The sequence below is a fragment of the Clinocottus analis genome, unplaced genomic scaffold (genome assembly GCF_023055335.1).
Source record: "Clinocottus analis isolate CAN_PGR_092001 unplaced genomic scaffold, fCliAna1.0.p SCAF_47, whole genome shotgun sequence".
Classification (NCBI taxonomy): Eukaryota; Metazoa; Chordata; class Actinopteri; order Perciformes; family Cottidae; genus Clinocottus; species Clinocottus analis.
This window is the reverse complement of record NW_027176204.1, coordinates 305,018-327,500: the sequence shown is the minus strand read 5'-3', so window position 1 is coordinate 327,500 and position 22,483 is coordinate 305,018. Positions and strand designations below refer to the sequence as shown.

Here is a 22,483-nt window from a genome sequence, read left to right as displayed (position 1 = left end):
TTCTCCTCTGACCTCTGGTTGACCTTCCTCTGACCTCTGGCTGACCTTCCTGCTGCAGCAGGATGTGATGCATCGGGCCAGCAGGCCACAGACCATCATGATATGAATGTTTGTTTTATTTCATCCATCATATCCTTCTACGTTGTGCTAAAGTCAGTCTACTGAAGATAGGAAGATTCAAGGCTGGTTAAAATAGAGTTAACGTCATGAAACATGAAGAACCTGGACGTCTCCGACGGCCTCGCAGCTCAGATGCTGCTCAGGAGCAAACATCTGACCGGAGACAATACAAATACATCATGTCATCAACTAGCTTCATGAAGCTCGTCATTCATGCTGTGAGCCGCCGCCCAGCTCCACGCTTCATGGACCTCATAGGTTCTCTAGTCAGTCGTTTGCATGCTTCTCTTCAACCAGAGACGTGAACTTCAAGGCGTTCGAGGTATAACGTGTGTGAGGGCTGGACCACGTCAGCTGCTCGCCAACAACCAATCAGAAGCCAGAAGAGCTGACAGCTGAAACATCACGCTCACTGTTTCTGAGGAAAACACCGAATTATTAGAAAATGTTCATGGAACTGAGAACAAATGTATAAAGGTTATTAAGGGGTTATAAGAGTCCATAAGGGTTATAAAGAGGTTATAAGGGTTATAAAGGGTTATAAGGGTCCATAAGGGTTATAAAGAGGTTATAAGGATTATAAAGGGGTTATAAGGGTTCATAAGGGTTATAAGGGTCCATAAGGGTTATAAAGAGGTTATAAGGGTTATAAAGGGGTTATAAGGGTCCATAAGGGTTATAAAGGGGTATAAGAGTTATAAAGGGGTTATAAGGGTCCATAAGGGTTATAAAGGGTTATAAGGGTTATAAGAGTTATAAAGGGTTTACAAACCAAACAGACTGCACCACCAATCCTTAACAGTATGTTATAGGATGTTAAGGATATATATATATATATATATATATATATATATATATATATATATATATATATATATATATATATATATATATATATGGCACAATCTTCATCTAAGCCATCAAATAAATGAAGTGTAAAAGTATAAAGTAGTAAAACATACCCACATGTAAGTACCGGTAGTACTACTTCAGTAAAGTACTTAGTTACCTGGTAAAACACATGATTACAATATCAAAGCAGAGGAGTCACACACACATGACGCTGGCGTGTCCAGAGTGTGTTATTATTTATTTGTTGGATCCTGTGTGTGTGTTAACTCTCCTTCATGCTCACTGGAACCTTTCCTCTTAAACTGCTTTGTTGTAGCACATGAATTAGCATTACACCACGAGCTACTGACAAATACACATCCTCCATGACACACACACACACACACACACACACAAAGCTCCTCCTCAGAGAGAGAATCATTTCTACTTCCCTGGGTTGCCACTGCTAGGTTGACCTATTTTTGTCCAGACCTCTCTCTCTCTCTCTCTCTCTCTCGCTCACTCGCTCACTCGCTCCAGCCCAATAATTCAGCCTGCTTAATAATTCACTACAGCTTCATAAGCCTCTACTCAACTAAATGACAGGCTCAGGCAACAACAACACTTTTTACAGATGCATTCTGCCACATAGCTAGAATAATGTGCACATGTACAATATACTGTACTAGTTGGATATATATATATATATATATATATATATATATATATATATATATATATATATATATATATATATATATATATATATATATATATATGCAGTATATGTATGGCATACAAGAGGAAGGATCCAGGGATTTCACAGACTTGTGCATGTAGGAAGTCTTTATAATCCTCACATGCCATCCATCACTTTCTGGAGCGAGATGCGAGCGCAGAGAGAAACGGAGACAATGGTGCTGGTGTTGTTGTAAAACTGCAGATTATTTGCCAGTCGATGCACAGACTCAGCCTGCTGATGTGATTGGACGGCCGGATTGGGCAGGAACCAATAAGAGCAGCAGGAGGAAGAGAGCAGGCAGGCAGTACTCACTGATGCTGGGCACACCCTGTAGCCCTGTGTGTGTGTGTGTGTGTGTGTGTGTGTGTGTGTGTGCCAGTCTCTATAAAATGAATCTGTATCCTAACTTTGTGATTATTCATATGAAAGACATTTCCTTCCAGCCTCCTGTGTTTTAAACCCCGCCCCCTTTTTAAAGCTCCTCAGGAGCTGATGCAGAACAAAGACAACAACCGGAATATATTCTGTTCCCATATTGTCACTGCATTATAAATAAACTCGTACCTCTTCATTCTGTTGCTGCCCTCGTGTTCCCGTGGATCTCTCAATGTGGCGCTGTTGTTTCTGAACGTGCTGCTCGGTGTTTCGGCTGCGAGCTGCAGGCGGTGAGGCGTTTGAGGGCCGAGCAGCGAGGTTATGGCCAAATGATCTCGTCTAAAAAGGAATAATTCATAAAAACTGGAAACAGGGAACAGGCCAGCCTGAATTTAAATTGTTTTATTCAGGTTTTAGTCACTATGTACTACGGCCACAAGTGAAGCGACTGCCGTTCATCTGAACGTCAGTGAGAGTTCAACAGCTAGCGGGTCACAGTCTCTATGCTAAGCTAAGCTCATCAGGTGCTGGCTGCAGCACTGAGACACTGGGCGTGTCCTCTGATCCAACCTGTGCAGGTAAAACAACTCACAGCAACGATCTACTGGTGTGAACGCGTCTCATCTTCACTGCTACAACGGCACTAATGAGAGCGCAGAAAGAGCACGAGAGTGATGCACGAGAGTGTGTGTGTGTGTGTGATGCACGAGAGTGTGTGTGATGCACGAGAGTGTGTGTGATGCATGAGTGTGTGTGTGATGCACGAGAGTGTGTGTGATGCATGAGTGTGTGTGTGATGCACGAGAGTGTGTGTGATGCATGAGTGTGTGTGTGATGCATGAGTGTGTGTGTGATGCACGAGAGTGTGTGTGATGCATGAGTGTGTGAGTGATGCACGAGAGTGTGTGTGTGTGTGAGTGTGTGTGATGCACGAGAGTGTGCGTGCGTGAGTGTGTGTGTGTGCGTGAGTGTGTGTGATGCTGTCGTCTGATCGATGTGACAGTGAGAGTGAGTCTCCTGGAAGAACCCCGGCCTTATTGCTCTTCTCTTACACACTACCCCCTCACACACGACATACTCTGTCTCTCTCTCTCTCTCACACACACACACACACACACACACACACACACACACACACACACACGTGCAACAGCTACAGTTCCTTCTATCTCCTTCTGCTTCGTCCCTCCAAGTCGTCCTTTTATCTCTTATTCTTTTCACACCTTCTTCTTCTTCTGCTTCTCTTTCTTCTTCTTCTTCTTCTTCTTCTTCTTCTTCTCTTTCTTCTTCTTCTTCTTCTTCTTCTTCTTCTTCTGCTTCTCTTTCTTCTTCTTCTTCTTCTTCTTCTTCTTCTTCTCTTTCTTCTTCTTCTTCTTCTTCTTCTTCTTCTTCTGCTTCTCTTTCTTCTTCTTCTTCTTCTTCTTCTTCTTCTTCTTCTTCTTCTTCTTCTTCTTGACATTTTCTTTGCTGTTTTTATAAAACTTTGAATGGACATATGGCTATTGTCACATTGTTTAACATTTTAATTTGATTAATTGTTCTTATAAAAAATATTGCTGTTGTACAGTGTGTGTGTGTGTAGCAGGAACAGCACAGTGTGTGTGTGTGTGTGTGTAGCAGGAACAGCACAGTGTGTGTGTGTGTGTAGCAGGAACAGCACAGTGTCTGAAACAGCTTGTGTGTGTGTGTGTGTGTGTGTAGCAGGTGTCAGATGTGACTGAGGTTGTGAGGGTTGTGTCGTTAGAATAACAACACAACCTGAGCCAGCAGCTGGAGGACGCTCAGGTAATCACTTCCTGAGTGGACTGAACGGTCCAGACAGCTTCACACACAGACTTTAGACCCCAGCAGGGATTTGACTCTGTGCAAATGTGCACGTGAGAACATACATGATGCTGAGGCCGCTGCCAGGAATAACACATGATACATGATACATAATACATAATAAGTCTTCAGGTGGTTGAGCCAACAATCTGTCTAGAAGCCATCGTTTGATTTGTGTTTGACTTGTTTGATTTCATCACGATGACTCAGTGATGACTCAGTGACTCAGTGATGACTCAGTGATGACTCAGTGATGACTCAGTGACTCAGTGATGACTCAGTGATGACTCAGTGACTCAGTGATGACTCAGTGACTCAGTGATGACTCAGTGACGACTCAGTGATGACTCAATGATGACTCAGTGACTCAGTGATGACTCAGTGATGACTCAGTGATGACTCAATGATGACTCAGTGATGACTCAGTGACTCAGTGATGACTCAGTGACTCAGTGATGACTCAGTGACTCAGTGATGACTGAGTGACTCAGTGATGACTCAGTGACTCAGTGATGACTCAGTGATTCAGTGATGACTCAGTGACGACTCAGTGATGACTCAATGATGACTCAGTGATGACTCAGTGATGACTCAGTGACTCAGTGACGACTCAGTGATGACTCAGTGATGACTCAGTGACGACTCAGTGATGACTCAGTGATGACTCAGTGACTCAGTGATGACTCAGTGACGACTCAGTGATGACTCAGTGACTCAGTGATGACTCAGTGATGACTCAGTGATGACTCAGTGACTCAGTGATGACTCAGTGACGACTCAGTGATGACTCAGTGATGACTCAGTGACTCAGTGATGACTCAGTGACTCAGTGATGACGTCACCTGAGCAGCCAGGTGTGTTTCAGAGGGCAGGTCAACCCGTGTTCTACCACATGAAACTCATTCTGACACAAAGCAGTTTTTTCTTTATGTTTCTGTTCTGCAATAAAAGGATTTAAAGTGACAGTACTGGAGAATATTAATCTACTGACGCGTCCAGTCAGCTGTTGGTCAGATCAGAGTCTTCTCAGACTTCTCTGAATCTCAGACTTTACTTGCAATGATGGAGTTGCATTGTGGGTAATGTGGGCGCAAGAGTTCACTTCAGGCTCAAGTTCACTTCAGGCTCAAGTTCATGTCAACTTAAACGTTGCTCTTAACATTTTAGGCCATTTGGATGAAAGTCCTGAAAGATTCAAACATCTTTTCATGAGTAAATTCATACTTCCAAACGTATACTTTCATGCAGATAACAAGAAATGGAGTTCCTCTACTTCTACTGGAAACATTTCATATTTAACTATTTACCACTTTCCTGTTGTGTAGCTTTAGCTTCTGTTAGCACCAAGACAGCAAAGACAACTTAGATAATAAAGTACATATATAAAGTACTATGTATTCATGAACATGAGCCGTGGACGTGACGTCAGCCCACGTCTGCTTTTACAAGACTGTGTGATTCTCCACAGACACAATGAATCAATATTAATGTGATATATAAAATACTACTACTCCACAGATATTAAATACATCGTCTGTTACCAGCCTTAACCTGCAAAACAAACTATACACAATGAAATACTACACAATGAAATACTACACAATGAAGTACTACACAATGAAATACTACACAATGAAATACTACACAATGAAATACTACACAATGAAGTACTACACAATGAAATACTACACAATGAAATACTATACACAATGAAATACTACACAATGAAATACTACACAATGAAATACTACACAATGAAATACTATACACAATGAAATACTACACAATGAAATACTATACACAATGAAATACTATACACAATGAAATACTACACAATGAAATACTACACAATGAAATACTATACACAATGAAATACTACACAATGAAGTACTACACAATGAAATACTATACACAATGAAATACTACACAATGAAATACTATACACAATGAAATACTATACACAATGAAATACTACACAATGAAATACTACACAATGAAATACTATACACAATGAAATACTACACAATGAAATACTATACACAATGAAATACTACACAATGAAATACTATACACAATGAAATACTACACAATGAAATACTACACAATGAAATACTACACAATGAAGTACTACACAATGAAATACTACACAATGAAATACTATACACAATGAAATACTACACAATGAAATACTATACACAATGAAATACTACACAATGAAATACTACACAATGAAATACTATACACAATGAAATACTACACAATGAAATACTATACACAATGAAATACTACACAATGAAATACTACACAATGAAATACTACACAATGAAATACTATACACAATGAAATACTACACAATGAAATACTACACAATGAAATACTACACAATGAAATACTACACAATGAAATACTACACAATGAAGTACTATACAATGAAATACTACACAATGAAATACTATACACAATGAAATACTACACAATGAAATACTACACAATGAAATACTACACAATGAAATACTATACACAATGAAATACTACACAATGAAATACTACACAATGAAATACTATACACAATGAAATACTACACAATGAAATACTACACAATGAAGTACTATACAATGAAATACTACACAATGAAATACTATACACAATGAAATACTATACAATGAAATACTACACAATGAAATACTACACAATGAAATACTACACAATGAAATACTACACAATGAAATACTACACAATGAAATACTACACAATGAAGTACTATACAATGAAATACTACACAATGAAATACTACACAATGAAATACTACACAATGAAATACTACACAATGAAATACTACACAATAAAATACTACACAATGAAATACTACACAATGAAATACTACACAATGAAATACTACACAATGAAATACTATACACAATGAAATACTACACAATGAAATACTACACAATGAAATACTACACAATGAAATACTACACAATGAAATACTATACATAATGAAATACTACACAATGAAATACTATACATAATGAAATACTACACAATGAAATACTATACACAATGAAATACTACACAATGAAGTACTATACAATGAAATACTACACAATGAAATACTATACACAATGAAATACTACACAATGAAATACTACACAATGAAATACTATACAATGAAATACTACACAATGAAATACTACACAATGAAATACTACACAATGAAATACTATACAATGAAATACTATACACAATGAAATACTACACAATGAAATACTATACACAATGAAATACTACACAATGAAATACTATACACAATGAAATACTACACAATGAAATACTACACAATGAAATACTACACAATGAAATACTATACAATGAAATACTACACAATGAAATACTATACATAATGAAATACTACACAATGAAATACTATACACAATGAAATACTACACAATGAAATACTACACAATGAAGTACTACACAATGAAATACTACACAATGAAGTACTACACAATGAAATACTACACAATGAAATACTACACAATGAAATACTATACACAATGAAATACTACACAATGAAATACTACACAATGAAATACTACACAATGAAATACTATACACAATGAAATACTACACAATGAAATACTACACAATGAAATACTACACAATGAAATACTATACACAATGAAATACTACACAATGAAATACTACACAATGAAATACTATACACAATGAAATACTACACAATGAAATACTACACAATGAAATACTACACAATGAAATACTACACAATGAAGTACTATACAATGAAATACTACACAATGAAATACTATACACAATGAAATACTACACAATGAAATACTACACAATGAAATACTACACAATGAAATACTATACAATGAAATACTACACAATGAAATACTACACAATGAAATACTACACAATGAAATACTATACAATGAAATACTATACACAATGAAATACTACACAATGAAATACTATACACAATGAAATACTACACAATGAAATACTATACACAATGAAATACTACACAATGAAATACTACACAATGAAATACTACACAATGAAATACTATACAATGAAATACTACACAATGAAATACTATACATAATGAAATACTACACAATGAAATACTATACACAATGAAATACTACACAATGAAATACTACACAATGAAGTACTACACAATGAAATACTACACAATGAAGTACTACACAATGAAATACTACACAATGAAATACTACACAATGAAATACTATACACAATGAAATACTACACAATGAAATACTACACAATGAAATACTACACAATGAAATACTATACACAATGAAATACTACACAATGAAATACTACACAATGAAATACTACACAATGAAATACTACACAATGAAATACTATACACAATGAAATACTACACAATGAAATACTACACAATGAAATACTATACACAATGAAATACTACACAATGAAATACTACACAATGAAATACTACACAATGAAATACTACACAATGAAGTACTATACAATGAAATACTACACAATGAAATACTACACAATGAAATACTACACAATGAAATACTACACAATGAAGTACTATACAATGAAATACTACACAATGAAATACTACACAATGAAAACATTCACAATAAACATGGACGTTATTCACGAGTTTCAAACAAAACATTGAAAACTTGTTTTCATTCTTAAGGAAAAGGATGCAGATCTATTAACGAGCTCTAAAGATCTATTAATGAGCTCTAAAGATCTATTAACGAGCTCTAAAGATCTATTAACCAGCTCTAAAGATCTATTAACCAGCTCTAAAGATCTATTAATGAGCTCTAAAGATCTATTAATGAGCTCTAAAGATCTATTAATGAGCTCTAAAGATCTATTAACCAGCTCTAAAGATCTATTAACCAGCTCTAAAGATCTATTAACCAGCTCTAAAGATCTATTAACCAGCTCTAAAGATCTATTAACCAGCTCTAAAGATCTATTAACCAGCTCTAAAGATCTATTAACCAGCTATAAAGATCTATTAACCAGCTCTAAAGATCTATTAACCAGCTATAAAGATCTATTAACGAGCTATGAAGATCTATTAACGAGCAATAAAGATCTATTAACGAGCTCTAAAGATCTATTAACCAACAATAAAGATCTATTAACGAGCTCTAAAGATCTATTAACGAGTAATACAGATCTATTAACGAGCTCTAAAGATCTATTAACGAGTAATACAGATCTATTAACGAGCTATGATGATCTATTAACGAGCTATAATGATCTATTAACGAGCTCCAAAGATCTATTAACGAGCTCTAAAGATCTATTAACGAGCTATAAAGATCTATTAACGAGCTCTAAAGATCTATTAACGACCTATAAAGATCTATTAACGAGCTATAATGATCTATTAACGAGCTCTAAAGATCTATTACCTAGCAATAAAGATCTATTAACTAGCTCTAAAGATCTATTAACGAGCTATAATGATCTATTAACGAGCTCTAAAGATCTATTAACTAGCAATAAAGATCTATTAACTAGCAATAAAGATCTATTAACGAGCTCTAAAGATCTATTAACGAGCTCTAAAGATCTATTAACGAGCTCTAAAGATCTATTAACGAGCTCTAAAGATCTATGAATGTGTTTTCCAGAACATCCACGTGGAGGTAGTTCCTTGTCTTGAGGTCCTGCAGAGATCTGAAGGTTCTACTTTTCCTCCATGTCGGGTTCAACAGAAGAACCGTAACGTCTTGTGACTCATGAGCGCACATGAAATACGATATGTGGAGGATGAGAAGTATAAAGTTGAGTAACTATAATTACTTCAGTAAAAGAACAAAACTTTGTGAATGTGTGTGTGTGTGTGTGTGTGTGAGTGTGTGTGAGTGTGTGTGTGTGTGAGTGTGTGTGTGTGAGTGTGTGAGTGTGTGTGTGTGTGTGTGAGTGTGTGTGAGTGTGTGTGTGTGTGTGTGTGTGCTCGTGTAAGTGCATTAAACCTGCACTACATTACACATCCTGATACTGATCTGACCTTCTGCATAATGTTAATTTTAATAATCCTGCAGTTGAAAAAGCCTTCAGCAAGCTTCCTTATCTGTGACGCTGCAGACTCCCTTCAAGAAGTCAGGTGAGCGTCTTTCACCTGGATTCACCTGCTCGCTGCGTTTCAAGACATCCTGACTGCTCACTGCAGTCGTGAACGTCAACCCTACACGGTTCTGCAACAACGCAGGTGCTCGTGTGATGAGATGGACAACACCTTTCTCTCTGGACGGGTTACAGAAGGTCGTGAGCTCCATCTCATGACAAACTGTCTTAATGTTTAATCGTCTTCTCCTCTTTCACCAAGAGGACGAGAGGACGTCCACGCTCTGGTCTGGTTTGTGCATCTGTGTGTTTATGTCAGAGTATGTTGTACAGGAGTGTGTGTGTGTGTGTGTGTGTGTGTGTGTGTGTGTGTGTGCAGGACACAGCAGAAAAGAGAATAGCTAACCTCTTCTAGACATGTTTTTTATTATTTCTCTGCTGTCTCGACAGCGTCGTGCACGGTGTCGGCAACCCGAACACCAAAGCGCGTCAAGCCGTTTACCGGACGTGACGACGACGCTGCGCCTGAGCGAGATCAGCTCTCAGGGCCGCGACCACGCGCTGCAGGAAGGTTCAGCCGTATCATCCTCAGGATCAGAGCTTCTGATCCACTGCAGAACCATATGGCCCGCTTCACTTTAACACGCATGGATTAAAGGTCCTGTCTGCCGTCCGCGGACGCGTCCTTTAAACTCACAGCTTTGCATTCTGGATGAAAAGCGCTTTGCAGATAGTCTCGACTTAATGGTTTCACTGCACGCTGAGTTATGCAATGCTCTGATCTGGAAAACTACTGTACAAAAAAGAACCATATGCCAATTAACTGTGATTAATTGGAGATAACGCTGAAGGTGACGCAGAGGAGCGCCGCGCTGAAGACGTCCTCAGCTGAGAGATATTAACTGATTAAGCACTGATACAAGGGAAATAATAGGGATTGTGACTTTAATATGTTAGGCTATTAATCTGCCATCGCATGTCATCTATAGGGACTCGGCCTCAGCGGAGTAATCTGCTGGGTAAGACACACACACACTCACACACACACACACACACACACACACACACACACACACACACACACACCGTGGGAGTCCCCGGTAAGCCACACAACTGGTTAATTGTAATTTCTTGCTACTGTAATTATTCGACTGTGGTGATAATTACTAGAGCATGGAATGGGAGCAGAATCTGTCAGGATCCTGTAATTATTTCACACCAGTTGTATCTGGAGTGTTCCTCCTGCATAATGTTGGGTAAACAACCTTCCCCTCCTCTCATCACCTCCCATGTCATTCTCTGGTTTCAAACTCCCAATGCGTTCAACACAGACTCTGACGGCGTGTGCAACACCATGCCAGCGAGTTCCTCCAATGAAACACTCGCACTCCACTATCATGTCTCCTCATCTCCTCTCCTCCTCTCCTCTCCTCGTCTCCTCTGCAACAGCTGTGGTTGCCTGCAGCGTTGAGCTAGCACATCTCTGGCCTGTCATCCAGAGGAACATTAGCACACCCATCAAGCCAGACACACAACACACAACACACGTGCAGAGCACACACACACACACACACACACACACACACACACACACACACACACACACACACACACACTGTCATGCTCGTGGCGTCCTCACTGTGCTGCCTGTGTGTGGCTCAGGTATAAGGAAAAGGGAGTTCCTGTTTGGGAAAAACATTGAGGAGTGTGTGTGTGTGTGTGTGTGTGTGTGTGTGTGTGTGTACATAATGCATGTGTGTAACGCAGGAACAAGTTGTGGCTTTAGCGGCCCACTGATACAACGGGCAGTGACAGATATAAGGCTCATTAGTGCAGCGTGTCCTCACCAGCCAGCGAGGAACTGGATTAATTCAGCTGTAATACTTCAGACGAGGAACTCAACCAACAGCAAGTTTCTTCTGTGAGCGCAGATCTGTTGCTAATTTGTAAAAATGTGTTTAGAATGTAGTTTAATCTACAATTTGTGTTCACACACACACACACACACACACACACACACACACACGGTGCAGCTGTACCTGCCCTCTCTCTCTCTCACGCCCACAGTGTGGCGAGCATGTTGACTTTGTGCTCGTAGTCCAATTAGTTTGATCTCCTTTGAGCTCAGGTTCTTACGGAGGGATCTGCTTGAGGAACTCCTGAGCGGCTCAGTCCTTAAAACAAGCAGCAGACAACCTCTCTGAGCCTTTCTGACTCCATCTGTTTCCATCTCATGCTGATGGTTGGATAAGTCCAGCCTGGAGCTCTTCTGGTGAAAACCATCTCTACCATCCACGCTTTGCCCCTAAATCCCCCGTTGATACTCATAATCTCTGCTGTCCATATTCTGAACCCCGATGGTCTCAACATTATTGATAGAATTGGCTTCCTATCCTCTTTTTGTCATCTGCTAATACCGCTAACAACACGCGACGCCCGGTCCTTCCAGCTAACAGCGCTGCTGAGCTGAGGGAGCAGCATCTGTCACAGACCTGCAGGTGTAATTTATCTGCTGCACATGGACCCAGATAATCAGGATTAAGTTCAAGGAGTGGTTAAAAATGACTTCAGGAGACTTAATCTGTCCGTCTTATGCTCTTTTGTGCTCACTCATCATTAGCTCAGTTTTGTCCACACGTTCTTATTCTGCATGGCTATTTAAAGAGAGACATTGTGTGTGTGTGTGTGTGTGTGTGTGTGTGTGTGTGTGTGTGTGTGTGTGTGTTTTAACATGCTGCTCGTTGCCAACAGCACCCTGTGAAGTACAGAGATGGTCTGAGAGCCTCTGTGTGGGAACCCGTGAGCCTTGAGGAGCTGTGAGGAGGCTTCATGCTTCTGCTGTGTGGAGAAGCTCAAGCTGCTGACTCAAACTCTGACTTTCAGGTTTTATTTCAAATGAATTCATTGAAATGAACTTAAATTAAAGTTTTGTTTCATTGAAGTTCATGAGATTTCATATTTATTAGGAGTTATTGAAAGAGGAACTCAACGTCACCGTTATTACTCAAAGCATGAGAGGAGTTATTGATGAAGTAAACACCTGCATCCTCTAGGTTCTCATCCTCTATTGATGAAACAGAGCCAACAACCTCTCTCTACGCCTGCTCGCTGCTTTGCTTCTTTGCGTCTTTGCATCTTTGCGTCTTTGCGTCTTTGCCTCTGGCTGCGTTGAGTTCAGACAGATCAAAGTTACTCGTTGGTGCTCGAGGAGCTAAACACACTGCTGCATGCTGGGAGCCACGAGATGACAGAGACGTCCACTCAGAGAGCACACACACACACACACACACACACACACACACACACACACACACACACACACACACTGACACAGAGACATTGCTGACTATGTGCATTTTTTGGTCCCCAGCCATCTGTCAGAGGTTTTGGGGGAATGATGATGATGATGATGATGATGATGATGAAGGTCTCCTGACACTGATGACAGCCGCTCAGGACAGTTCAGCTCAGCATGTCACAGGAGGCTGACACACAAGTGTGCTCACACACACACACACACACACACACGCACACACACACACACACACACACACACACACACACACACACATCTGAGAGGCATTTATGCATGGTGGGCATTTTGGACACACACACACACACACACAGAAAGAAGCAATGCACTGAGCTGCAGTCTAGAGTTTTAGGAGCAGAGCTGTGGTGTGTTAAAGTACAGTTGTTATCACTGTATAACGTGTGTGTGTCTGTATGTTGTCAGGCGTCACACTCGTGATGTCACTATGACACTGTGATCACATGACACTGTGATCACATGACACTGTGATCACAGTGTCATGTGATCAAATGACACTATGATCACATGACACTGTGATCACATGACACTATGATCACATGACACTATGATCACATGACACTGTGATCACATGACACTATGATCACATGACACTATGATCACATGACACTATGATCACATGACACTCTCTTGTAAAAGACCTCATTCAGCATCTGGAAGTATAAACGTAAAGCTAACTTGTGTTTCTTATCTTCACACACACACACACACACACACACACACACACACACACACACACACACACACACACACACACACACACACACACACACAGATCCTCATGTAGCTGGAAGCATGTCGACTCGTACAAAATAAACTTGATATCCCTCAAAAGTTGCTGCCTTTTAAAATCCACAACAGTCAAAAGCTGCACGGCAACGAGCAGCTGCCATAAAGTGCTCTGAAGTGAAGTAAAACATGTGAAGTAAAACATGTGAAGCAAAACATGTGAAGCAAAACATGTGAAGTAAAACATGTGAAGCAAAACATGTGATGTAAAACACGTGACGTAAAACGCGTGAAGTAAAACATGTGAAGTAAAACATGTGATGTAAAACATGTGACGTAAAACACGTGAAGTAAAACATGTGAAGTAAAACATGTGACGTAAAACACGTGAAGTAAAACATGTGAAGTAAAACATGTGACGTAAAACACGTGAAGTAAAACATGTGACGTAAAACACGTGAAGTAAAACACCGTGATGTAATGGGAATTAAAATATTACTCAACAGTCGACCTGAATCAAAATGTAATATGTTAAGAATATATATATATATATATATATATATATATATATATATATATATATATATATATATATACAATAAATGCATCTATAAAGCCTGAGTAAAGACGTTTTGTTCCTATATGTTTAAATGTCCTTCCAGCTTCATTGAGCCAACGTTCTCTTCTTGATGATGAGCCAAAGGACCAGTTTGACTTCTTCACGTCTTGTGTGTGTTTTGGCTGCTCAGCTGCATCAGAACTACACAACATGTTGGAGGTGTGTGTGTGTGTGTGTGTGTGTGTGTGTGTGTGTGTGTGTGTGTGTGTGTGTGTGTGTGTGTGTGTGTGTGCACAGACTCGTCTGTGATGTGCAGCGCTGCATGTTTCATGGCAGCAGAGAGCCGAGCACTTAAAGCAGAATTTAAAATGATAACATAAGAGACCGAAAGAAGAGGCTCGCAGAGTTCAGCGGGTTTTGTGTGTGTGTGTGTGTGTGTGTGTGTGTGTGTTACTGCATTTCAGGCGGTGGAATCACTTCAGCCTAAATAAGCGTTGAAGGTACTTGGAACAGAGCAGAACATGCGTGGTGGTGATCTTCTCTCCATGACATGGAGCTGAAACTCAGCGTGTGTGTCACGTGAAGCAGAGCTGCGATGTCTCGTGCACACGACAATAACAAACACACAACGCCATCACACGCCTCATGGCTCTGCTGCGACATGAGCGGACCCACCATGCGCTTCCACTCAGTTGTGAGTTTGTGGGTCTCTGAACATATTACACACAACGAAAAGAGAATACAGAAGAAACAGAAGAGGAAATGAGAGCTTGAGCCAACTCTTCTCTTGGTGATGAAAACGTCATCATTTTAGAAATATTCTAAGATTTTAAGTCCCCTCTTCCCTGATCCTCTTTGCATAAACGATCTCTCTGACCCGCCTCCTCTCTGATGACGGAGCTGTCAGTCTCAGGGAATTCATTTGATGAAACTAATGTGCTGTTGGTGCATTGAAACGTAAAGTGAGGGACTTCTTTCTTGGCGTCTTCCTGGGATCCTCCTGTGAATACAGAACACCTGACATGAAGCGGCCTGTTCATGGGCTGAGGCGCTCACACGGACCAGCGTCTCCTGGAGGCAGCGATGTGCTGACGCCGGATGAATGGAGGCTCTCTTTTAAACACGAACGTGGCCAAATGGGTCTAATTGTGAAAGCTTCTCGAGTTTGTTTTTAATGTGCACATCACGTGACACACATCCCGACTGCTCCACAGACAGAGGATGCTTTGCTGAGGACGCGTATCCACCATCAATATTAGAATCATGCATCATAAAGAATCCCACTGCTGTGTCTGAAGGCCTGCGTCGTATCAGCGCTGTGATTGGCCAGCCGTCCACGCCCGCGTGAGGTCGCTCATGTGTTCATGTGCTGCTCTCTGACCCTCACCACACCAGGTCAATGCCGTCCTCTACCAGCGACACACGCGGTGTGATTCATGGTGACACTCAGCCTTGCTGCCATGTCGACCCAGTGATCACTCACAGGATTGCAAAAAATAAATAAATACCATAAAGAAGATGTAGCGGTGGAGCACGGTGTGAAAGAGATGCCCGTACGACACCTCCAGGCCTTCACCTGTCAAACTTCAGCAGGCCTGGAGAAGATGTTCAGCCTGTGGGCCGAGTGGGAACCAGTGCATTCTCCTCCACGTTACTGGGAGTTACATCTTATTGCTCCTGGGTTTGTGACCTGCAGCATCTCTAGCGCCACCGTCAGGTCAAAGCTTCCATTTGTTCAACACTAAAGTTTCTAGAGAAACTGATGACGTTCAGCCTCAGCTGCTCTGTGTTCAGCACTAATGAGGGAAAGGGTTAGCGCCACCTGTTGGTCTAAACGTGATGTTGCTCTTTAGCGTTCTTCAATATCCTGACATCTCTCCTTTCACCATTTGACTTGTTTCCTCTCCTTTCACGTCAGGATTCCTACACGAGCAGGAGTTCCTTTCTCTCCAGCTCACCCTTTATTAAACTCTCCTCTCCGGCTTGTAAGTGTCTGGGTGGAAATCAAAGTGCATTAAACATTAAATATGCTGTCAAGAGGCAGAAGTCTCTCCATGCTGATGATGATGGGGAAAGTAGGGCAGTGAGGGAAGAGGTATGGATGGAGAGGAGGAGGAGAATGGACACAGATATGCAACCATGGAGGGAAAGACAGATGGAGACAGACACTGAAGAAGCCACGAGAGACACACCAGCCCGTACACACACACACACACACACACACACACACACACACACACACACACACGCACACACACACACACACACTCACACACACACTCACCCACTGGATGTAGAAAACATCTGAATAGATGCTGTTAGTGTGAGGTGTGTGTGTGTGTGTGTGTGTGTGTGTGTGTGTGTGTGTGTGTGTGTGTGTGTGTGTGTGTGTGCGTGTGTGTGTGTGTGTGTGTGTGTGAGAGAGAGACATGCGATACGTGTTGGACAGTGTATGCTAAGCGGCCTCGTGTGGTTGGAATCAGATCTCTGGACTTTGTTCAGAAACACAGTGAACAGATTCATGTGCTGCTGCACAGAGTGAAGCTGATAAATAATGTGCTTCTATTCCTGCTTTGACTTGTTGTTCATGTCCGACAGCAGAAACAAAACACAATGACTTCACACACTGCTGACATCGCTTCTCTCCTGAACTCAACGAGCGTCACAGCTGAAGCTGTTGGACGACAAGCGATATAAAACATGTGAGAGCGACTGACTCAGCTGAAGCGTGGCTCTGCTGTTACTATGCAGACGAGAGGCAGAAGCCGGCTGCACGGACAAACTCACACACTTCAAAGTCAAATGTGCTTTATTTGCACATCAGGAAGAAACCTGTGTTGCCACAGCAGCGCAGCCTATTTACTACAGACAAATATGTTCACATTAAAATCCTGTGGTGTGTGTGTGTGTGTGTGTGTGTGTGTGTGTGTGTGTGTGTTCTGCAGCAGCAGAGCTGATGGGAGCTGCTTCTGCTCCTGAACCCACACCATCAGTGCTAACAGTGTCATGTGATGGTTAGCATGCTAGCTAAAGCATGCTAGCCGTGCAGTCAAACCAGCATCAGGATGTTTGCTGTTTGTGTCTCATGTGTTGTGTGTAATGTGTACATTTGTTGTGGTTCATTAACAAGTGAAAGCACACAATGTGGCTCCATCGCTCCTTCACAATCTGCTGAATACATTGTGTTTGTGTCAATATTGATATCGTTTGGATGATGGCGGCCATTTTGCTCCAGTTTGTTGATACTTCCGTCTCTTTGACAGGTGAGCGCTGGGTGTTACCGTGGGTACAGAAGGACCTGAACACAACACGAGCTCAGCTGAGAACAAAGACCAGAGTCCACAGCGTGCTGGTGGCTGTACGAGGCCGTGCAGCAGTGCTCTGAGCCTCACGTCAGCATGCTAACATGCTAACATGCTAGCATGCTCACAATGATCGCACTAGACAAACTAGACTCAAGAGAGTCCTCCTGAAAACCCATCAACACGTGAACTTTCCCACAAATTACAATGTTGTAGCAATGCAGTGTAAAGAGACAATGAGCAATACTATTATCATATGCTATCATATTTATCATAATAATACTATTATCATATTTATCATAATAATACTATTATCATATTTATCATAGTAATACTATTATCATATGTGATCATATTTATCATAGTAATACTATTATCATATGTGATCATATTTATCATAGTAATATTATTATCATATTTATCATAGTAATACTATTATCATATTTATCATAGTAATATTATGATCATATTTATCATAGTAATATTATGATCATATTTATCATAGTAACATTATGATCATATTTATCATAGTAATACTATGATCATATTTATCATAGTAATATTATGATCATATTTATCATAGTAACATTATGATCATATTTATCATAGTAATATTATGATCATATTTATCATAGTAATACTATTACGTGCTGCTGGAGGGACACTCTTGTTTTGTCTTGATGTTTTTGCTGCATTGAGGCATCTTTGTGTCCCTCCAGCAGCACTTGATGACATGAACATCACCGTGTACTTGAACGCAACACGAGGTAACGCTGCAGCAACAGGAAGTCCTCAAGGAAGTTGTTCAGTCAACCAGTTGAGCAACAGAAAATCCATCTGCAACCATTTTAACTGCCAATTAGTTTTCATTTCATCTTTAAAAGTCAAAATGATCATCGTTCTCCGGCTTCAGTCCTCTAATAAATGAATACTTTCTAGTTTTCCAGGACTTTTACAGTAACACATTGAATGACCCTGAAGAGCGCAGCGTGGACTCTAAGACTCTTTATAACCACAGGAAGCAGCATCCAGACAAACAGTGAACCCTGACATGGACTCATCAGCTGGAGGAAAGGACAGATATCAAACATCTCATTTGATCTCGTTTAGTGGGACAGAATCCAAGAGCCGGTCGTCAGGTAAAGTAAATGTCTCATACATCCTCTGCAGCGCTGCAACACAGAGCTTACATCAGCAGCTGTGTCGACCAAGCGGACGCACTGGAAAGAAAGTGAAATATTGAGAAGGAATCACCACCCAGTTGGTCCATGGACGGCCTCCCGTCGTCACGCTGCCATCACATGACGACCACAACGTCCAACACAACACATTGTGTTGACTGACGGACACAAAGTGTCTCCGCGCTGAACGCCGCCGCCGCGACCAGGACGCTCCCACTGAGCAGGTCCACCGGCTGCGAGCGCGAGACACTCGACTGTGAAGTGAGGCAACTGTTGCTCTGCCGTCAGCCTGTGAGGACAGAGAAGAGCAGCAGCTCTGGGTTACTGCTGCCATTCAGAGCCCGGCCAGATAATCGCTCTTTTGCAAGCTGAATAAAAATAGCAAAACTTTGGTGGGCATCCAAGTCTGAGCGTTGGTGTCCAGAGGACTCTCATGGCTGAAGTCCCACAGACGCAGTTCACTCGACGCTGCGTTGAATGAAATATCAAAGACCAAAATAGAGATGAAGGATGAATGAAGCTCCTACGTCACTGCAAACTCCTCCAGACATGAGAACAAACAAGTTCATCACACTGAGAGGAATCGAACAGGCACCATCCTGCCAGACTGCACACACACACACACACACACACACACACACACACACACACATATATATATATATATATATATATATATATATATATATATATATATATATATATATATATATATATATATATATTCTATATATATATATATATATATATATATATATATATATATATATATATATATATATATATATATATATATATAGATAGATAGATAGATAGATAGATAGATAGATAGATAGAAAAGTGTTTCTATCTATGTGTCTGAGTGTTGTGGTCATTTCATTGTAATCAGTTCAGCTTTATTCTCTCATATTGATGAATTTGAACAACACTCAGAGGTCTGACAAACATTTCACACATTCTGAAAACACAATCAAATTAAATTGAATACATCTTCAGAACTTTGCGTGCAGATTGACCTCTCGGGCTCCCGTAGGGGCCAAACTCAGGATTTTAGAACAAAGTGTTGATTTTAAATGAGCTGCAGGTGGAACAAGTCAACATGTCAGAGTTGAAGTGTGACATGAAGGTCTGTGAGCGCTCTGCTGCTGCTTCTCCACTGACGACACTCATGAACACACCAAGTAGAGTCCAGCAGAGACCAACAAGCAGCAAGATCTTTATGTCATGAAGACATCCTGTGTGTGTGTGTGTGTGTGTGTGTGTGTGTGTGTGTGTGTGTGTGTGTGTGTGTGTGTGAGGAGGGGGGGGGGGGTAATCCAAAGAGGGAGTTCATGAGCCTACAGTAGCTTTAGGCCCCAAAATGCTCTTTGACTGTCCCAGATTATGAAAACCTACAGCAGCGAAGGATCAGAAGAGCGGGTCTAGAACCGAAAGCCTTCTGGAGGACTGCAGAGGACATAAATAACACGCTGCTCAGCGCCAGCGCTCCCATTCAACTGGGCGCCTTGATGCCATTCAGGCTGTTTTTTTGGGAGGGGGGGGGGGTTGTGTGTGTGTGTGTGTGTGTGTGTGTGTGTGTGTGTGTGTGTGTGTGTGTGTGTGTGTGTGTGTGTTTAATGATCTGTCTTCATCTACACCTGAACATCTCGTCATGGTCAGTCCATGTTTACTCTGCACACGAGCATCTGGGTTCATTACTGATGCTGTTGGTGCCGCTGCGTGAGGAAAGGGTGGGTTTGACGCACGGGGAGCCGCCTCTGACAACACACACACACACACACACACACACACACACACACACACACACACACACACACACACACACACACACCGTTTACCAGATCCTCGCCTCTGAGCTTCAGTATTCACACCCTGAATTAACGAGGCGGTGTTTCTGTCCCCCACAGCAGCGCGTGAACAGCTTCAGGTGGAGAACCCGCAGCACGAGCCCGCGAAGCTGAGCCAATGCAGCGGCAACACACGCCCCTCCGCTCCGCGAACACACGCACACACCGACCCCCCCCCCCCCCACCACCACCACCACCACCACCACCCCCCACAGTCGTCGTCGACGGACACACACACACACACACACACACACACACACACACACACACACACACACACACACACGCGCGCACACACACGCACACACCGAGTCTGGACCGCCTAAACGGGCGCGCAGGCAACACGTCCCGCGCAGTGAAACGCATCTCTGGGTGAAATGTGCAAACGCAACCGTGTGACACATTTCAATGAGGGGGAGCGCGCGCCGCGTCTGAGGCGCGCGCGTGCAGCTGGGTAAAAATAATTTTGAGGCGTGCGCCCTTCGAAGCACGAAAGCACACATGTCGGGTGTACATGAGAACAAAACCCGCCCCGCACTGCTCAGGTGGACATCGTCACATGTTGTTCGTGCTCGCGGGGGTCTACTCACGCACTGCCTCCTTCTTCGGGTCCAGGGCGCTGGTGGTCTGCTGGATGTGGCCTATCTTGTTCTGGAGGACCCAGACCCGCTGGTTGGTGCTGATGATGTCGTTCTCCAGCTCCTGAAATAAGGAGCAGGCGTGCCGGGCCAGGTCGGACAGCTGTCGCAGGGTCCGGGACAGAACCACGTTACTGATGGCACACAGGTCCTCGAACAGCAGCCCTTCATCGTTGGGGATCGGGTGCCTGCACAGAAGCTGCGGCTCCGCAATCCGTTTGGCAAATGGCATTTTGCACGCCAGAAATAAAAGCAGTTGTACGCCAAGTGTAAATTCCCACTGCCTAGACGGAAAGAGGGAAAGGGGGAAACAGACAACATCCAAATCTATAAATCCACGAGAACCCCGATGAGGCTCGGGCCGACCGCGCGCTATCCCCGGGCGTCAATCCAAAGTTCCCAGGTTCTCCTTGAGATCCTCCATCCTGCTGCTGGTTCGTGGGGATCACTCACACTCCCGCTCACACACGCACACACATGCACACACATGCAGGACACAGCTAAGCCCAGGTCAGTGGTGTGAGGATGCGTGTTGAGTCTGCGATCATGGGTTGCCTCCGCGCTGCGTCAAGCCAGCCGCAGCGCACCGGAAGCGACGCGGCGACCCTTCAGAGCAACGCGCGGGTGGAGCAGGAGGAGCGGAGACACCGATGGAGGAGGTCAGCGCAGCGGAGGAGGCGAACACACGACAGAGGCGTGAAGCAGCAGCATCCAGGGGGCGTTTTACAGGCCGCAGTTAAACACACGAGCACGCTCCTACACGCTCGGCCTGCACAACACGAGCTCTTATTTTGTAGGTCCGTCCTTGCTGTTCCGGTTTCAGTGTGCTCAGGTTTCTGTGGGTTGATGGCGCCTGTCTGTGGCCTGAGCAGTGCGCAGGCTGAGAG

General features: G+C 42.2%; 1 protein-coding gene across 4 annotated transcripts in view; it reads right to left on the bottom strand.

Annotated features, from left to right (window-relative positions):
* The window catches only part of nhsb (Nance-Horan syndrome b (congenital cataracts and dental anomalies)), a 47,233-nt gene extending 25,111 nt beyond the window's left edge, over positions 1 to 22,122 (bottom strand). For all 4 annotated transcript variants that reach the window (XM_068599396.1, XM_068599398.1, XM_068599399.1 and 1 more), the window contains exon 1: positions 21,549 to 22,122. In XM_068599396.1, coding sequence (XP_068455497.1) covers positions 21,549 to 21,828 — 280 coding nt within the window. In that variant the 5' untranslated portion in view covers positions 21,829 to 22,122. The remainder of the gene's footprint in view (positions 1 to 21,548) is intronic.
* Between the last annotated feature and the right edge of the window lie 361 nt (positions 22,123 to 22,483).